Raw genomic sequence first — 17,628 nt, 5'->3', positions numbered from 1 at the left:
CACACCTTCTTCTCTTCACGCAACTTACCTGGACTGATTGTGCCTTTAATGTCAACTACGTTTTAGGGAGCTGTTGCATTAGACTCCATTTTCAAAGTTGGCAACTTTTTCAATTTCAGTGAATGCAGTATGTATGCATGCTCCGTACGAAAGGTGGTAGAATGTGATTTTGATAGATTCTTATCATCAGACTCCTGGAATAGTCTCATAGCCTTGTTTTATGCCAACGATGTACCAATAATCTTGGATCGCTTTGACCATCCAACAGTGGTCTTGCTGACGCTGTGGTGGTGAGGTTTCTACCGTGTCAACCACACCTTTCACCAGCTAATCCGACAATCTCAACAGTTTAAATTGACCTAAAGTAGTGGGGTTTTCTTGTGGTTTTGGCAAAGCGGGAAGCTGCTTGACACGCAGCCTGAGCTGGCATTGCTTTTGCTTCATGACAGACTCTGTTTAAGAAAAAAAAAAAAAAGTTCATCGCCAGCCAGTGCTTCATGAAAAATTGAGAACAGAGATTTGGGCTTGGTTTCCTGTGCCTACTGAGCTGATAATCAGTCCTATAGAACCACTGGCTCAGTTCAGCAGGAACAGGAGTCCAGTCCACTCGCCACCGGACCAGAAACAAACACTAACACTGGTCCCAACAGACCTGTCCTGCCCTGTTTACAGATTACATAGTTATTAGGGATTTGTTTTCAGGATTTGAAAAATGATCACATCCATGGTGGTACCACAGTTTTTCACACAGCTTGTGCTTTAGTGTCTGCGTCTGTGACTGCACTATATTTCAAGAGAGTACTTTATATAATTTCATTCATTTAAAGGAAAGTTTCAGACAACTTCCAACTATCAAGGAGTATAATTATTTGAGGACGAAACCATGACATAAACACATTTATTCGGATTGGTTTGGAACTTATTAGAGCCGGACTGTTAAATCAGTTGGGCTGTTAATATCCACCTCTATTAGCTTATTCCAGATATACCAATCGCTGAAACAATTTGTCAGTTAATTGATTGCCAAAAATTTTGATAATCGATAAACTGTTGTGAGGATTTACTGTTTATATCTGTTTTTATATCTTTGGGTTTTGAACTGTTGGGCGCACAAAACAAGCAGTTTGAATATGCTGCTTTTGGTTTCTGTGAAAATGTAACGGGCATTTTTCCATATATTGTGACATTTTGTAGACTCAGCAATTAATTAATCGAAGAAATAATTTACAGATTTACAGATAATAAAATAACTATCAGCTGCAGCCCTGAATTTAAAGGTAATAACTTATATATTGGCAGGTTACTAACAAGAAACTGTAGCACACAAATTGCGAAGATATGTTTGTAGTGTAGGAAATAGTGTCAGCATTACACCATTTGTCCACTAGAGGGTGTTGGCAAGTTTATTTCTCCTGCTCAGTACTTTTCTCGATCAATTGTTACCAGATTCTTTGACTCTGAAATACTGGTATCTGCCTCAGAAATCCAGTGTCCGTTGGGTTCTGCGTCTTCGGCCACACAACGTCTAAACTGGACTGTTGTCTGGAGTGAACTCAAACGGTATTCAGTGTTTGTCTTCACGTCAAGTAGATGACAGTTCAGCCACGGGACTGTAGACATCTACCAAATGTCCTGTAATGCTCCAATCTGTCCGTATCCTTCTCCTCCAGGTTGCCGACCACAGACGGAGATGACAGGAGTTTGGCACGCGGGGCAGACAAGGGTCCAGCTCTCACCTCCTCATCCTCTGTAGAATCGCTCAGCAGGGGGAAACACCAGAAGGCTATGCTCTTACTCTACAGCCAAGGCCAACTGGCAGGGTTTAGAGAACCGCAGTTCTGTTCATTCAAGTCGAAAGAAATAGTTGGTGTGTGCGAACCGCTATCGATGCAAGCTGTTTGTAGTGAGATGCAGTGTTGTTGATTTCATCATCGCTGTGCTAAGACAGAACAATTACACCACAATCCACCTTTTTAAAAATGATAATGGGGAAAGAGAGATATTTCACGGATAAAGACACTGTGCCTCGGACCTCAGCCGCTGTGTTTGAGTTAGTGTTTGTGTCTGTGTGGGTCTGAGTTCGTGTCTGTTTAGTCTAAAGCCATGATCTGGTTCTTTAGAGTTTAGACTGGAAATACTTCCAGGTGAGTAATGTTTTCATACATAACAAATTACTTCACTCTGGCCTGTAGCGAAACTGGAAAATATACAATCGACAACAGTCAGGGCATTTCTATACGTGTAAATGTAATTTATGTTTTGTAACTGCTGTATGAAAAAATAATGGTAGGCTTGTTTCTGTATAATTTTAAGTGAAAGTTTTATGTTGATGTTAAAATAAAATTATGTTTTATTAAAATAAATATGACTTTTTTTAAGCTCATTCCATCACTGAAGGAGCAAAACCTCAACATCAGTTAGTGCCTGATGCCTATTATACTGATTTTACTTATATGTAAACTAGGTACAAATATCACAGCCAGATTGTCATTTCATAGACATCTATATCACTGAATTTAACATTGGTTGTTTAATGCATTCATAAACTAGAATTACCGCCTCGTGGTTGGATGCCTCTGTTGACCAGTGAAGTTGTACTTTATATCCATGTCTGTCCAGACTCATGTAATATATGTAGTGAAACCTTTGAAGGAATTTAAAAAAAAAAAAGGAATTCAGTGTATTTTGTGGCAAATGAAAGTTATCCCTGTATCACCATGTATGACTCTAGTTCTTGAGTAATGGCGTTAAATAATGGCCAGAGAGGTGTTTTAGCAGAACATTATGATGTCATGGTGAAGTTAACCTTTGACCCCTTTGGATGTAAAATGTCATCACGTCATCATTTTATCCTTTGAGACACTTGTGTGAATTTTTGTCACAATTAGCGTATGAATTCTCGAGTTATGGCCAGAAACGTATTTTGTGAGGTCACAGTGACCTTGACCTTTGGCATTTGACCACCAAAATCTTATGTCGCCGGCAGGGAGGCAGAAAAAAAAGGTAGAGTGAAATCCAGGCACATTTTTTGGTTCACAATCTAGTACAGAAAATTAGATGTTAGATTTCTGTATTAAAAAGGTTCCTTCACAAACAGGTGTTTGTTGTGCTGACTATAATATCTACTCATCGATAAAGATTCATGTAACAGAACTACATCTTTCTACTCTGGTCAGATGATGGAAGAAGGGAGATCATTTTCGATCCTAGATCCTGTCTTTGAGTCCACCAATCTGTAAGGTGATCCAAGCTCTGTCATAATACATTAAAATGACCTCTTAGTTACCCAACTTGTGTAAACATTTCCTGAATGAGGACGGTGGTGTTTGTAACCAAAAAAAAAGAAAGACACAGAGCTCATGTGGAACACTGGTAATAACTCCCAACTTTAGCTCACTTTTTATTTTTAAGAGTGAACAACAAATCTGACAAATCCACACTCAGATCATATAATTTTATAACAAGTACATCATGCAGCAACCAAAATATCAGTGATCCTGAATGATGCCACACTTGAATCATTTTGATGAGAAATCATAAAAAGTGTAAATCTCTTTTGTTTATATTTCTGCACAACTCCAGCAGTAGTCAACCATTTTAAATCTCCAACAATGAGACTATTAATCAATTCCATCAAAAGAAAATGAACCTGCAACTTTTTCTGTGATCAATTAATCATTTAAGTTAACAAAAATCTGATGTTTTCAGGGTCTAAATGAGAAAGTCTGCTGCTTTTCCTTACTTTTCTTTCTTTATAGTAAATGAAACATTTTTGGGCTTTGCACTGTTGGCCGGACAAAACAAGACAGATTTATCAATAGTGAAGATAATCGGTAGTTGCAGCCCTAAACTATTTACAATATTAACATTGTGAATGAAGTAGTTCTGCATAAGCAGGGTATTCTCAATTGTTTACACTCCGATAGTAATTTTAAATGTCTTAATTTCATATGTCTAAAATTATGGATCAAACACCAAACAGAGAGTCTTTATAAACAATGTAAACAACAGAAAATGTAAATATAGAAATAAGTGACATTACATTTCATTATTCACATTTTATCATACACCCAGTACTGTTGGAATATGTCTTTCATATAAACATATTTTAGCACAAAGAGTAACTATACAAAGATAAGTGACATTCGGTTTTCCTATCCTTCAAACCTAAATGTCTTGCAGTCAGCATGTGTAGCGTGAAGGATTTATTTTGTGAGACAATTATATGAGTGGGAGGACTCTGACACGCTGCATGCGCTGCTGCTTCTTTGCAGTGTAATCTCTCACTCGTTAAGTGTCCTCGTGGGCCTTGTAGTTGTGTGTGTGTGTGTGTGTGTGTGTGTGTGTGTGTGTGTGTGTGTGTGTGTGTGTGTGTGCGCGTGCGTGCGCATGCATATAATTGTAGCCTCTCCAAATACTCTGTCCTTACTGTGCTGTTCTGACACATTCCTGTCATTGTATAGAGCATATCTGCACAAGAGTGTGGCTATTTGTAATTCTGCAAACGTGCCCTGAAAAAAAACCCTGAGCCGAGGATGAACTCACTGCTGCATGGTTGTTTGTATTAATGCGTGTGTGTGTGTGGGTATTCACTCTCACCTCTTTTAGAGTGCGTGAGTGTGTGTGTTTGGTTCTCAGCAGGGCTCCATGTTGCATGCATGTGTGCTAGTGTGTTTTGAAGCTCCTTGATCCTGAGATGAACTCTGTTAGTGTCGCTTGATAAGCAGCTTCCTTCGTTTACTCTGTGCTCCAGTGAGCTGAGAACACACGCTGCTTCATCAACCAGACCAGACCGGTCCACCACCTGGACTGGCCAACACACACATACACACACGCAAAGACAAAAAGATATTGTCTGTGACAGGGCCAAAACGCTTTACAAGAAAAAGCAAAATTGATATCTGAAAAGGCCTTATTTCAAAAATAAAAGGGACTGATTATTTGTGATATATTACATCCAACAGCAGACTAGATAATTCTACATAATGTACTTTAATTCAAACTTCCAGAAATTAATGTCATGCTTGTGTGTTTCATAATGTATCCACATCTAAGCAATTAGAGCCCATTCGAAATCCAAAAATCTGGCGCACATGGAATGAGAGATTTTGGATAAAAACAATGTTGAAAACCCACAATTACCACTAAGAATCAATGTCTGAGGAAAATCTAAAATTCACCACAAAATTGAACTAACATTTGGCCAGAAATGAAGCAAAAGTGTGTTTTGGTGGGTTTTTTTCTTTCATAAAGAACCAAAGCATAACACAACTGTGTGACTACTCTTGTGCGTTACACGATACATTTGTCTGAATTTTCAATTTAAAAACAATAACATAGATGCTATACTCTTTGTCTTCACTTTAATGGAACCTTTAATCTACATCACAGACCTAAAAAAAAAAAAAATGTGTGCAAAAAAACAGATTGTTTCCTCACCGTCTGTAAAATCCATGTTGATCCACTCAGCGATTGTTGAAAGAAAACAGCAAAGTTGACTAAGAGGCTGAGGATCAATAATGGAGACGGCGATGGTTGCTGAGGTCCTGGTGACAGCAGAGTGACCAATGACTGGAGGTGGTCAACAGGAAATGGACGAGATAAGACCGAGAAAAGGGAGTGTAGGTGGTCCAACACTTCTTTGGCATGTACCTGGAAACAGTTAATAGGATACATTTAAGGTCAGCCGACAGATTTTTATTTAAAGATCACACTGGAACCAAGAAGCAAATATAAAAATCAAAAGATTAGAAAATCACAAATGATGAACAAAGACAACCTGGGGTGAGTTGAATGTAAGATCGTAATGGGTGAGATGGCGGAAACAAAAGCGAGTCTCCCAGGGTTATGAGAGGAGGCGGACAAACAGGAGACAGAGGGATGAAACTCAGGCCAGCTGGCCAGACACTCACTGAGAAATCAATACTACATCACCCTTTTCACCCCACTCCCCTCCCTCATCTGTATCCCTCTCTCTTCGCCACTGTCTCACTCTCTCCCTCTCAGATACAGGTCATCCATAATTTATTTTTTAATGTCTTGTTCTTTCTGTTTTTGTGCTGCAGCTTTCAGCAACAACACACCGAGAGCAAATAACGGAGCATCCACATTGTTTTGCTGCTAAGTTATGATACTGCACATGCTATAGACAGACTATCTGAGACACACACGCACACGCACACACACACACACACACACACACACACACACACACACACACACACACACACACCTGTAGCAAATTTCATGGCAATCCATCCAGTAGTTGCTGGGATATTTTATTCTTTAGTCTTGACCAAAGTAGTGGCCTGACCCACTGATCCCTAAAGCCACGTCAGCAGTAAGGCTAAAAAAAACACAACAAAAACCTAAATAAATGAAAATAACTTTCTTTTTTGAAGACAATCTTACCAGCTGTAGATCCCGGTGGTGCCCCCTGTTGGTGGGGTGGTGGTAGAAGGTCAGCAGCCACAGGAGAGGGTCACAGTCTTCAGGCCCTGAGGTCCCCAACAGCTGGACAGTCACCTGCACCCAGTGGGCACACTGAACCAACAGGAACCAGGCCTCGAACGTTTTATGGTACCTCCTACAGGACATGAGGACAAACAACACTCAGCACTACAGGTAATGGGCTGAACTAAACCCTCGGTTCAACTTGGCTGCATGGAATCTGGAGGACGCTTCTGTGCTGCTGCTGTGGAGGTGACAAATGACACTGCAGCCCAACAGAGAACATAATTACATAATGGCAAAAATCAGCAATTATATTGAGATTCAAAATCCGTTCTTGACCTTGGAAACAACATTTTGAAGAAAAAAAAAATGTAATCACAAAGTCTACATGCTTGGTTTTTCCAGGACTTTCAGGCGCATCTTGTGCCCTTCATCGGCGGATGGAGTTTCACGTGACCAAAATTTTATACTTACAACAACTTTATATTCATGACAACAAGAGCAAACTCAATCCACAGATGAACTGTGGCTGAAAAAAAAAGTATGTGGGGAAAAAAGTAAGAATTTTTTGTCCAATCTTTTGTTCAGTTTCAGTTTGTCATGGTAAGTTACGAACACAGCATTACACTGGGACTTCCCAAGTCTATGAGGCTAACAGTGCTATAAACAGCTTTTAATATCTATAAACTGAGGTGAGCTGGGTGGTCTACTTTAGTTCCTAAATAGCCTGGTACTCAACCAACCCCGTCCTCAGTTTTTCCAAAGTTGGCTTGTGAATAAGTACAACTTTTCTCCTTCTCCAATTGCTTCCCCAAAATACTGTTGTAAAATACAACACATAATTGTCAGCCCAATAATTTAGACTCAAGTTATTGCCCAAACAGTTACAAAACTCTGCCATGAAGGAGAGAAGGAGGGAGGTATTTAATACCTTTTTACAAATTGAATTGATTATAGTCCGTCTATGAAACAAGTCTCAGCTTTTTTTGTTGTTGTTTTTTTTTAACCAAAGTTTTCACAATACCATTTGGTTTCCAGTGTGCCAACTAACGCTCTAATAACAGGCTTTCTGAGGTCATTGACATCACAAGACCTTTATTAATAAGCCACAACTCTGAGTGGCTACCAGTAATATTAGTCCCGCCCCAACTGACGAGAGCGATGGACGATCAAAGAAATACAGAGCTTTTACACAGATCTCATTCAGGGTTGTGGCATCCCACTGAGGGACAGCTGTGATTGGCTCTCAACGGATTATATTTCATATTTTCATATTTAAGTCTTTCAAATTTTTCAAGCAAAAATGCCAAATATTTCCTGGCCCTTTTTTCCTGTGCATTCCATTGCTCTATGCTAAAATGAATAACTAAGAACTGAAATAAAAAAACACGAGTATCGTGGATTACTGTAAAAAGTCAAAAAAAAAGTGTGTAGGAACATAAGATGGACTGAGATTGTGAAACAGAGCTACACAGTTGCATAGCGAGGCTATAACTTGGAGTTAGAAGAGCAATAAAGATCTCTCTGTCAAATTTCCCTAATACCATCATTATAGATCTCCTCATCATCTCTCCTCTTTCCCCTTGGCTCTGAAATTCAACCAGCAGCACCCCTCTGCAGGGCCCTGGCAGCTGCATCTTCGCTCGGAGCAACACAGCATACTACTTTCCCACCACTGGCTCAGAGCAATGTTTTGAGAATTTTGCATGGAGCTGCAGAAAGGAACGGAGGTGGGGATAATGGGCCCTGTTAAAAACCGCAGCTGGGTGGTATCAAGTCAGCTGTCTCCATCTCTAGGACATCAACTGCTTTCTGCTTTTTATCCACATCCCCTGTCCTGCTCACTCTCTGCTTTTCTCTATTTCATACTAATATGGTATCTTTTTCCTCTGTCCACTTTCTACCTGCTTCTCCGTTGCTTCTTCTGCATTCTTTTTCCTCACTCTTACTGGGCTGTCCAACACTTGTTTTCTCCAAAGCTCTGTCTTTCCCAAGCTAATAGCCTCTAATGAGCGCTTGGAGGAGCCATGCAGTGCATCAAGACCTCTCTGCTGTAATGCAAGAGGAAAATATCCGACTAACCACCCCCTCAACAGCAGCTAATGGAATAAGAACACCACACAGGCATTCAGTAGGGTTGTGGAAGCGGACACACATTAACACACGCTCTATGAGCCTTTCTCACTCTAACCTGGTGCCACTGCTGCTGTCTCCGTCTCCCTCCTCTTCCTCCTCTGTCAGTCTCTGTAATGAGCTGCTGATCCAGTTCAGGTGATGTCTCCAAGCCTTCTGAGGCATCTCTGCAAGAACAGATTCAGACACCCAGACATAAATAATGCTTACCTGTAACATAAATAAACACTTTCAACAATCAATTAGTATTCACAAAAATCAAACCAAGCTATATAGTCAATGTTAAAGCAATTGTTCAACGTTATGGAAAATACATTTATTTACTTTCTTTCCAAGAGGGAGATAAGAAGATTGATACCACTCTCATTTCTGCAGGGTAAATATGAAGTTGTTGTTGTTTTAACAATCCAATGCTCAGTATTAATTTATAACTTCTTCAGAGGGACCACAAATCATGATAAAACCTCAAATCTTCTACCTATTCACACTACCATTTCCTTTCAATCTCCGGTGAAAAATTGCCCTTCACCACACACACACACACGCACACACACACACAAACACACGGACACAGACACAGACACACACAGACACACACAGACACACAGACACACACAGACACAGACACACACACACACACACACACACACACACACACACACACACACACACACACACACACACACACACAGTCAAACACGAACACATTGATCTAGGTCACTTTTGGGGACATTACATAGTTCCTTAGCCTAACCCTAACCCTTAATATGACTCTAACCTAAACCACTGAACCAAAAATCGTCTTTTTCCCCAATTGGACAAGCTGTCCCCAGATAAATGGTCTTTATACTGAAATTTGTCCCCAAAAGTAGCCTATGACACACACACACACACACACACACACACACACACACACACACACACACACACACACACACACACACACACACACACACACACACACACACACACACACACACACACACAGAGTAATAATTAACTCAGAGTTCTGGCTGGGCTCCAGTTTGTCCCTAAATGGCTCCATTCATGTAAATCATTTCTGCCTACAGGCCAGTCTGGGCACACACTGATAAGCACTGTTCCCATGTGCCCCTGCACTCACCTACCATGCATCCCCTCAATAGTAAAGATTCCCATACATCAACACTGGTAATACATATTCAGTATAGATAATATTGATCCATCTTAATGAGAAGAATAAAAAGATCTATTAGTGTGTTTGTGTAAGACGATTAATGGTTTCAGTTATATACAATAAACAGTAGCTTGTACAAAACAACTCATTAAACATCTGTATAGATTCCACATGAGAAATGACACTTTAATCATTTTGAGAATATGTAAGCCTCACTTCCGTCCCACGTCATGTCAGCTTTTATATTAGATACAAAACACCGAACACAGTTGTAAACTAACCATTATTGATTAGCAAGAACAAGATACAGAAGTGCCTATTCATTCTGAAGCAGGAAACCTATTTACACACGGTTAAAGAATACCTTATCTTACTCACTGCATTGTGTCAGAGTGAAATATCCAAAAGCAGACAAAAACACAGACAGCATGAGCGTATCTGAGCACTGACCTGACGGCAGGGTCAACAGGGGAACCAAAAGACTCTGAGGTGACTGTGCGAAGAACGCCTTCAAAGATACACACTTCTGAAACAACACAAAGCACAATTTTTCCTGAGCTTCATAAATATAAATCATGCTCACCTTGAACTCATACATCACTATGATCTGAAAGCCTGAAAAATGACATTTTAAATGGGAGGCTGTGTAAAAGTGATACAGCGGGTGCTAATGTGTAATGTGGCGTGTAATAGGTAGCGTTTACTGCAGTGTGACTACAGCCATTAAAACCGAGTCTGTTGTAAATACACTGTAGCACTGCCATCTACTGGTTAGTAGAGGTGAAAAGGAGTTAAGCTATGTTCAAAAAACCACGCAGCAGGTAATACATCACGCCTATGTTGTAACATAACTGTTTTTCTGGCCTTTTGACAGTAATGGCTGAAATGTGAATGCCAAATAATTCCCTATAGTCACACAGACAACAGACTCCTGTACATATACGGTATATCTGACAGAATCTGCGGGGGCTGAGAGTTTCAGCAAAAGTTGAAAAGCACATAGTAACACATCAGTGTAACAGCTCATAGTAGTATCCGCACATTGCCAGTGTTTTATTTGCACAAAGCTGTTACCTGCAAATTGATGATTTATAGGTGATTTGCATTTGTTGTCCACAAGGCAAAGGTGTAAACTGTAGTGTGTGCAGTGTTAGCAGTGAGCCCTCAGCTGGAGATGAAGTGATAACGATGTGGAAGATTCATCAAATGTTAAGTGATTTTGCTTGCAGAGGGGCGGGAAATGTTCATTGCCCTGTGTGTGCATCTAAGCCTGAAGCATAAAAGTAACAATTCATTCACTTCCAAGGAACATGGTGGATAAGAATCAGTGGTATTTTCTAAAGTTACACACTTAAGAATTTATTACAGTTGGTGTAATAAATTCTTAAATTAGAAGATAGGAATATCTTCTGTGACACTTTTTGCTTAAGAGGAACAGGTATATTAATACAAAAAAAAAAAATCACTTTTTCCAGCTTTTCAAATTTCTTTGTTTTACTTGATAGTAAACTGAATATATTTGGGTTTTGGACTCAGCTTTAGAAGAAAAACAAGACATTGTATTAACCAAAAGAATAATCTGTAATGGGCAGATTAATCGATAGTCATTAGCTGCAGTTTACAAGAAACAAAAATTCTTGTCAGACTATCAGACCTTTTGTTGAAAAGACAAGGCCTACCTGAGGCTGCGGCAGCGCCAGTTCCCTGAGGAAGCAGCAGGTAAAGGTTTGGATAAGAGACTTCACACACTCTTTTTCTTCAGCTTGCTTAAGGGTGGACCTACCAGAGACACAAACAAACAAACACACATGCACAAATGTGGTGTACTCCATCCATCAGAACACATGAGCAGAATTTGCAAACAAACATCCAGAAATACACACTTCAGCAGGATATGTTACATCAACCAAAAAAACAACACTCACGCATTCACGACCATCACAGCTACGTCCAAATGACACACCAGCACTCACCTGAAGATGTCATTTACAACCAAGAATATCGAGCAGTGCTGAGCACAGGCTTTGGGCTGAAAGACATGAAAAAACAACTCTTACATGTCTATAAACTTATACTGCTTCATAGATACTAAGATCCAACACAAACAATCCAGAAAGTACAGAAAATACTGCTCATAACCATGAGATGAAAAAGATCTGTTTCCATTATAATCAATTCGAGTTCAGAAGTGTTTTACTCAAAGTACTGACCACTGGATGTCACTGTTGCATTGTCTACAAACCTCCCTGCTCTGGTGCCTCGGTTCGTCCGTTCTCACTCTCTCTTCATTAACCTCTCAGTTTACCATTCTGTTAGTCCGTCTTTCACACACACACACACACACACACACACACACACACACACACACACACACACACACACACACACACACACACACATCCATACACACTTACTCTCTCATCTTCTCCTAATCCACACTCATCATGTGTTTTAGATTTAACACATTCTAAAACGCCCTAGTGCAAACATTTAACAGCTGTACTGTTCATGTCTGCCTCCCTCTCCCTTTTTTTTATAACTTCTAGTCTCTAATTATTCTCCCTTGCAACCCCCTCCCACACTCGTATAGAGGGATGTGAGCTTCACATTAGGAAGAGAACATGTAGCCTACCTTAAAGGCTTTAATCGTGCGATGTAATATAGCAGTAGAAACATTAAAAGGAGGGTCAGAATTGGACATGAGCACGCTTTTCTCTTTATTTCATTTACTCATAGCCAATTTAAAAGCTCCCACTGGTTTGAGTAGTTAAAATGGTAAATGGTATATTACAATGATGCAACAATGGTATATATAAGCTACAACCTGGTTTTATAAAGGGGCAATTTCCCTCCAGTCCAGGCACACGTGTAACTGCACAACTGATTACGTGCCAGAGTGCCAGACCAATTACAGTCACAGTAAGAGCAAACTGCCCCACCAAGTGTTTATATCGTGAACAATGTCCTAACAAACAAAGCAAGTGCTTTCATTCTCAGTTTTGACATGCCTGTTTCTTCTTCGTCCTCTCAGGCTAGAAAACGGCATTAATCTAACAAAACAGCTTTTACATGTAACTGTTTGGATGGGCATCAGCAATATGTTGGCATACGGTTCATGTATGTCAGTGTGCATCGGCATATCTGGGTTGCATGCCAGTGTGCATGCATGTGTGTGAACTGTCATGATTGCCCCTAGTGAAAACAGATGGGTTTTTTTTTTTAGCATCCTCTTCCATACCTTACCACTAACACTTCAAGGAGGGTCAATTACAGCACACAACAAACATCCTGTTTTTGGCAGTCAGGCCCAGGAAGTGAGTATTTATTGTTATTGGGCCTGCGTCTCTTACTGGATCACAGGGGGGTGGTACAAGCCAAAACGAGGAATGTGAGCCTAATTTCATGTTTCCCATTTTTGATTGCAGTTTAAACAAGTGAGTGAAAGGGAGGCAAGGAGAGAGACAAGCCAGTCTGCTCAGACGTCCATCGTTTTTTTGCTCTTGAACACGTGTACGGCAACAGAGACAACAGAAACAACACGAAGGCTAAGTGAAACTCAAATGTATGCCGCCCACCCTCTTAATGACAGACACACTATACCAGATGTAATATTGTAAATGAAAGCATGGCGACTGAAGGCATGTGTCTGTGAGGGTTCACATGCACACATGTGCGCGTGAACTAGCGAGGTGATAAAACAGAGGTCAATCGAAGATGGATGAGAGGGTAAACAAATCGATCCATGACGGGACAGTGTCTCTGCCTCTCTCTCACACACAGACATAGAATTTGTTTGCTTACAGAACTCGTCTTACCAACATAGTAGTTCCTACAAACTCAAGATGATTGAATCAAGTGTAATCAACAGGCAGGCACAATCCTGTACATGCAGTGTTAGTAATTCATATACCGGTGTGTTCCAATTTATCTTGGTTTTTTGCGAACAGTTCCTAAACTAAAAAAAGTGTGCATTGCTAGCCTGTTAGTTACACAGCTCAAGTGGACCATCACTCTGGGAAAACGGGATTGACACAGCTGACAAACTTTACCTAAGTTAACGTGATGCAAATTGGCAGGTAAATTCTTGTTTCCCACTTGAGTTTCTCTGACATGTATAGCTACCAAAGGCAATGCAATCAGTAACTTAGGTAAACAGGATGCCATGCATAACCATGCACACAAGGCGCTTTATTGCTGGGAAGATAGGTTTGGCACAAAAAATGTGTAGAAAGCTTGATACATACATTAATCTACTTCCTCCAACTCCATGTTTCTGTCATGCCTACTCAGTGAATAGGTCTAGATTCTGGTATACATTGTTTTATCTAATTTTAGAGTTTTGATTGAGTTTTCTCAAATTGTCTAGTTTCAGTGACACTTTTAATTATGTTTTTTGCTATCCTTGCTTATCACAGTGGCTGCACTAATTTGTCTAACATGTTCCAAGTTATTGTGGGATAAAAAGCTAGTCTTATTGGCAAAATGAAAAGAACACAAGTCACTGTTGCTATTTTTGATTGCATTGTAGTAATGAGGGCATCATCTTCAATAACTACTCATAACAATCTATAAATCAAAAATCAATTCTGACTTTTGACTGGGCATGATCTTAAGTTATATGAAGTGAGGAATGGCCAAAGACTCAAGTGACAGAGAGCTCAGTACTTACACAGTACAGTATAGGCTGTGTAGCACGAGCCAAATAATGTGAGATGCAGTTTAGAGCTAGCCAAACGATGTGAGATGCATGCAGAGCAAAGCCAAATGGTGTGAGTTAGCGAGGCAAAAACAGTCAATAAAGACCTAACAAAAAAGCAACGGAATGTTTCTAAGAACTATGAATATGAAAACAGTACAACTCCATATCTCACAATAAAATGAGCAGGCCTTCAAACTGTTTGGTTTCACAGTTTACAAAGCTGTTCAATTGGACCTAAACACATATGGAGTGTGCCGTGATTTCTGATGTGAGACTTTATTATTCAGAGCAGATGAGTCAAACTATGTACATAACAAACTCATTTAACACCGGCAATATGTCACCAATTTATCAACAGTCTTAAATGCCAATTCATGCAACAGTAAAATTGCACTAATGGCCCAACATTCTACATATTTCACTGCTTTTCAGAGTTTGAAGATAAAATTAGGCCATCACTGGTAATTTAACAGTTTCCCAGATGACATATTAGACATTTGTCACACACTTTAGATGCCATTTGAAGTGATCACAGGTTCAGTTCTCCAAATACATTATACTTTGACCTTTTGATTTGGCTGCCATAGAATACTAGTTTAGTTTGAAATTAAACCAGATATTTCACCTATAAACTTGCTGAAAAGCTAAAACGATTAGAGGATCAATTGATTAGTCGATTAACAGAGATTTAATCAGCAACTATTGTGATAATGAATTGTTTCAGTCTTTTTTCAAGCAGTACAGGTTCCAGCTTCTCAAATGGATTTAATCTTGTTTTCTGTTTTATATCATCGTAAACCAAATATCTTTGGGTTTTTGAATGTTGAACAGAACAAGATTTCTGAAGCTGTTACCTTGGGCTCTGAGGAATAGTTATGGGCTTTTTTTTTTTTTTTGCAGATTTTGGCCTTTCGTAGTCTTTTTGTTTTAAACCTTTTCTTATAAAGCACTTAGAAGTGCATTATATGTTATGAAAGGAGCTACATAAATAAGGTTTATTATTATTGTTTTTATTATTATTATCATTATTATTACATGATAAAGTGATAAAATAATCAGCAGATTAATCAATAACAAAAGTGATTGTCATATACATCCCTAAACTAACCTCTCAAATACTCTGGGTCCTTCAGTGTCTAGCTGCTGATTAAACACAATTTAAAGACAGAAATTCTTGACTCTATCCTGTTACAGTCGGGATTTTCCAGAGCCTTTATAAAAATTACCCACCAGCAGTGACTGTGCTACTTGCTGCTCCAGCTTCTTTGGTGTTGACCCTGTGTTGGTAAGAACAGACTCCAGTAAACTGAGCACTGCCTCTTCCAGGCTGGACAGGCTGTGATACCACATAGAGACTATTGCCTGGTCCTCCAATGACAAGCCCTGGCTGTTAAAAAAAAAAACAGTATTGATAAATTTATATCATACCATATCTTTTTATATCTCATATCAATGTATAAATTCCATCCATATGCTGGATTATATATTTGGACACAACTTTGTAGAAAATACTGTATGAAATGAGCTGTGTCTGAAATCCCTCCCCTGATCACTCTTTCACTACTCTCTATATAATAAACACTCAATACTTTACATATATATATATAGTGAACAGTAAATTGAGATTTTGGACATTTATTAGTCGTCATCATTTTATAGCATCATCGATAGCTGTAGAGTCCCACAACTGTAATTTTCACATCTGTAAAATATAACACATTGCATTGTGGGATTGTTAGCAGAAAGTGAACAGTGCTTTTTTCTGTTCCATCGCGTGAATATTTGAGGGCACCACATAGTGTATAGACACTCAAATAAATTAACGGACTGGAATGTGCTCTGTAGTAAACAGGGAGAGATTTCGGACATAGCTATGATTTAAGAGGGACTCCACACCTGAGTCCCACTGTGTTCCCCTACCTTGAGTAAGCAGAGCTCAGAGCATCCAGGAAATCTTCACTAAGAGCTGCTCTGACACAAGTCGCTGGCCGCTGTAGCAATGTACCAATGAGAGGAGCAGCCTCGGGACAAGTGACCAGAGGGACACAAGCCTCTGACGTAGCCAGAATGTTGTCACATAAACACCTGTATGGAGTCATTCACTTAATGTTGAACATCGACGAAATATTATCAAAGATAGGAAAGACCATAACTCCTAGGGGCCTCAAGGACAAAACTTTGATCCTTTACAGCTTATTTGTTCTATTTGTGGATTTTTAAAAAACGACTGAAATAGACCTAAGACTTGTATATCGATAACACTACGTACCACTCTGCAAGCTAAATATAATCTACGTGGGGAAGACTTTATCTATCGTAAAAGCTATTTTTTAATAGGGCTGCAACAATTATTCAATTAATCAATTAAACAGCGGCTATTTTGGTAATTGTTTGGATATTTTTCAAACAAAGATGTCAAACATTTTCTGGTTCCAGCTTTATGAATGTTAGAATTTGCTGCTTTTCACTGTTGTACATCACTGTAGATTGAATATCTTTGGGTTTTGGTCTGTTGTTTGACATAACAAGACATATGAAGACAGCACCTCAGGCTCTGGGAGACTGTTCACAATTTCTTGACATTTAATAGACCAAACAATTAAATGAGAAAATAATTAGCAGATTAATCAATTAGGAATATAATCATAAGTTGCAGCCCTTGTTTTTACTATGCTGTACCTCTGATTTGTGTTGCCAAGAGAACTGCAGCTCTTCCCAATGTTTTCTTTCAGCAATGCAACCATCTGAAATGCAGAAAAAGCACATACACAGTATGTTAACATAATTACATGGAGTATATATCAATCCAGGTGAGATTTAGACCAACAGGATAAAGAGACAATACCTTTCTCAGGACTTTGAGATGGTAATCTTTAGGTGGTACACCCATACACTTCATTAATGCCTGCGCTGCAGCATCGTCTTCTTCTGCAGCCAGCTGACACAGCACTTTCTGTGGGAGGCGGGCAACACAATGTGTACCAAATTAATGGCACTTTATGTGTATATCTATAACAGAGGGCAAAATTTAAATACAATCTACCCAGACCCCAAGTTCCATAACTTCAAAGCTAATTAGTTACTGGAATATAGGATGACTCTGTTGGCGTCATATCATTTGAACCACATGAGTGGAGAAAAGGCATTCCAGTAAGTGAGAATGTATGGACAGCATATGATTAACTTC

The 17,628-nt window shown here is 39.4% G+C and overlaps 2 protein-coding genes across 5 annotated transcripts in view; one reads left to right on the top strand and one right to left on the bottom strand.

Moving 5' to 3' along the window:
* The window catches only part of LOC120804718 (aminopeptidase O (putative)), a 50,054-nt gene extending 47,728 nt beyond the window's left edge, over positions 1–2,326 (top strand). For all 3 annotated transcript variants that reach the window (XM_040154265.1, XM_040154267.1, XM_040154264.1), the window contains one exon: positions 1,671–2,326. Coding sequence is in view for 1 of the 3 variants with exons in the window: in XM_040154267.1 (XP_040010201.1) it covers positions 1,671–1,694 (24 nt within the window). In the remaining 2 variants the exon portion in view is untranslated. The remainder of the gene's footprint in view (positions 1–1,670) is intronic.
* Positions 2,327–3,386: 1,060 nt separating this feature from the next.
* The window catches only part of fancc (FA complementation group C), a 28,958-nt gene continuing 14,716 nt past the window's right edge, over positions 3,387–17,628 (bottom strand). For both annotated transcript variants that reach the window (XM_040156394.1, XM_040156395.1), the window contains 11 exons: positions 17,287–17,394; positions 17,121–17,185; positions 16,362–16,526; positions 15,672–15,828; positions 11,716–11,771; positions 11,422–11,521; positions 10,193–10,268; positions 8,645–8,753; positions 6,412–6,586; positions 5,440–5,652; positions 3,387–4,804 (listed from right to left, as the gene is read on the bottom strand). In XM_040156394.1, the coding sequence (XP_040012328.1) occupies positions 4,565–4,804; positions 5,440–5,652; positions 6,412–6,586; positions 8,645–8,753; positions 10,193–10,268; positions 11,422–11,521; positions 11,716–11,771; positions 15,672–15,828; positions 16,362–16,526; positions 17,121–17,185; positions 17,287–17,394 (1,464 nt within the window). In that variant the 3' untranslated portion in view covers positions 3,387–4,564. The remainder of the gene's footprint in view (positions 4,805–5,439; positions 5,653–6,411; positions 6,587–8,644; positions 8,754–10,192; positions 10,269–11,421; positions 11,522–11,715; positions 11,772–15,671; positions 15,829–16,361; positions 16,527–17,120; positions 17,186–17,286; positions 17,395–17,628) is intronic.

This window comes from Xiphias gladius, chromosome 19 (genome assembly GCF_016859285.1).
Source record: "Xiphias gladius isolate SHS-SW01 ecotype Sanya breed wild chromosome 19, ASM1685928v1, whole genome shotgun sequence".
NCBI classification, from domain to species: domain Eukaryota; kingdom Metazoa; phylum Chordata; class Actinopteri; order Istiophoriformes; family Xiphiidae; genus Xiphias; species Xiphias gladius.
The sequence above is the reverse complement of the archived record's forward strand: the minus strand, read 5'-3'. Positions and strand labels throughout refer to the sequence as shown.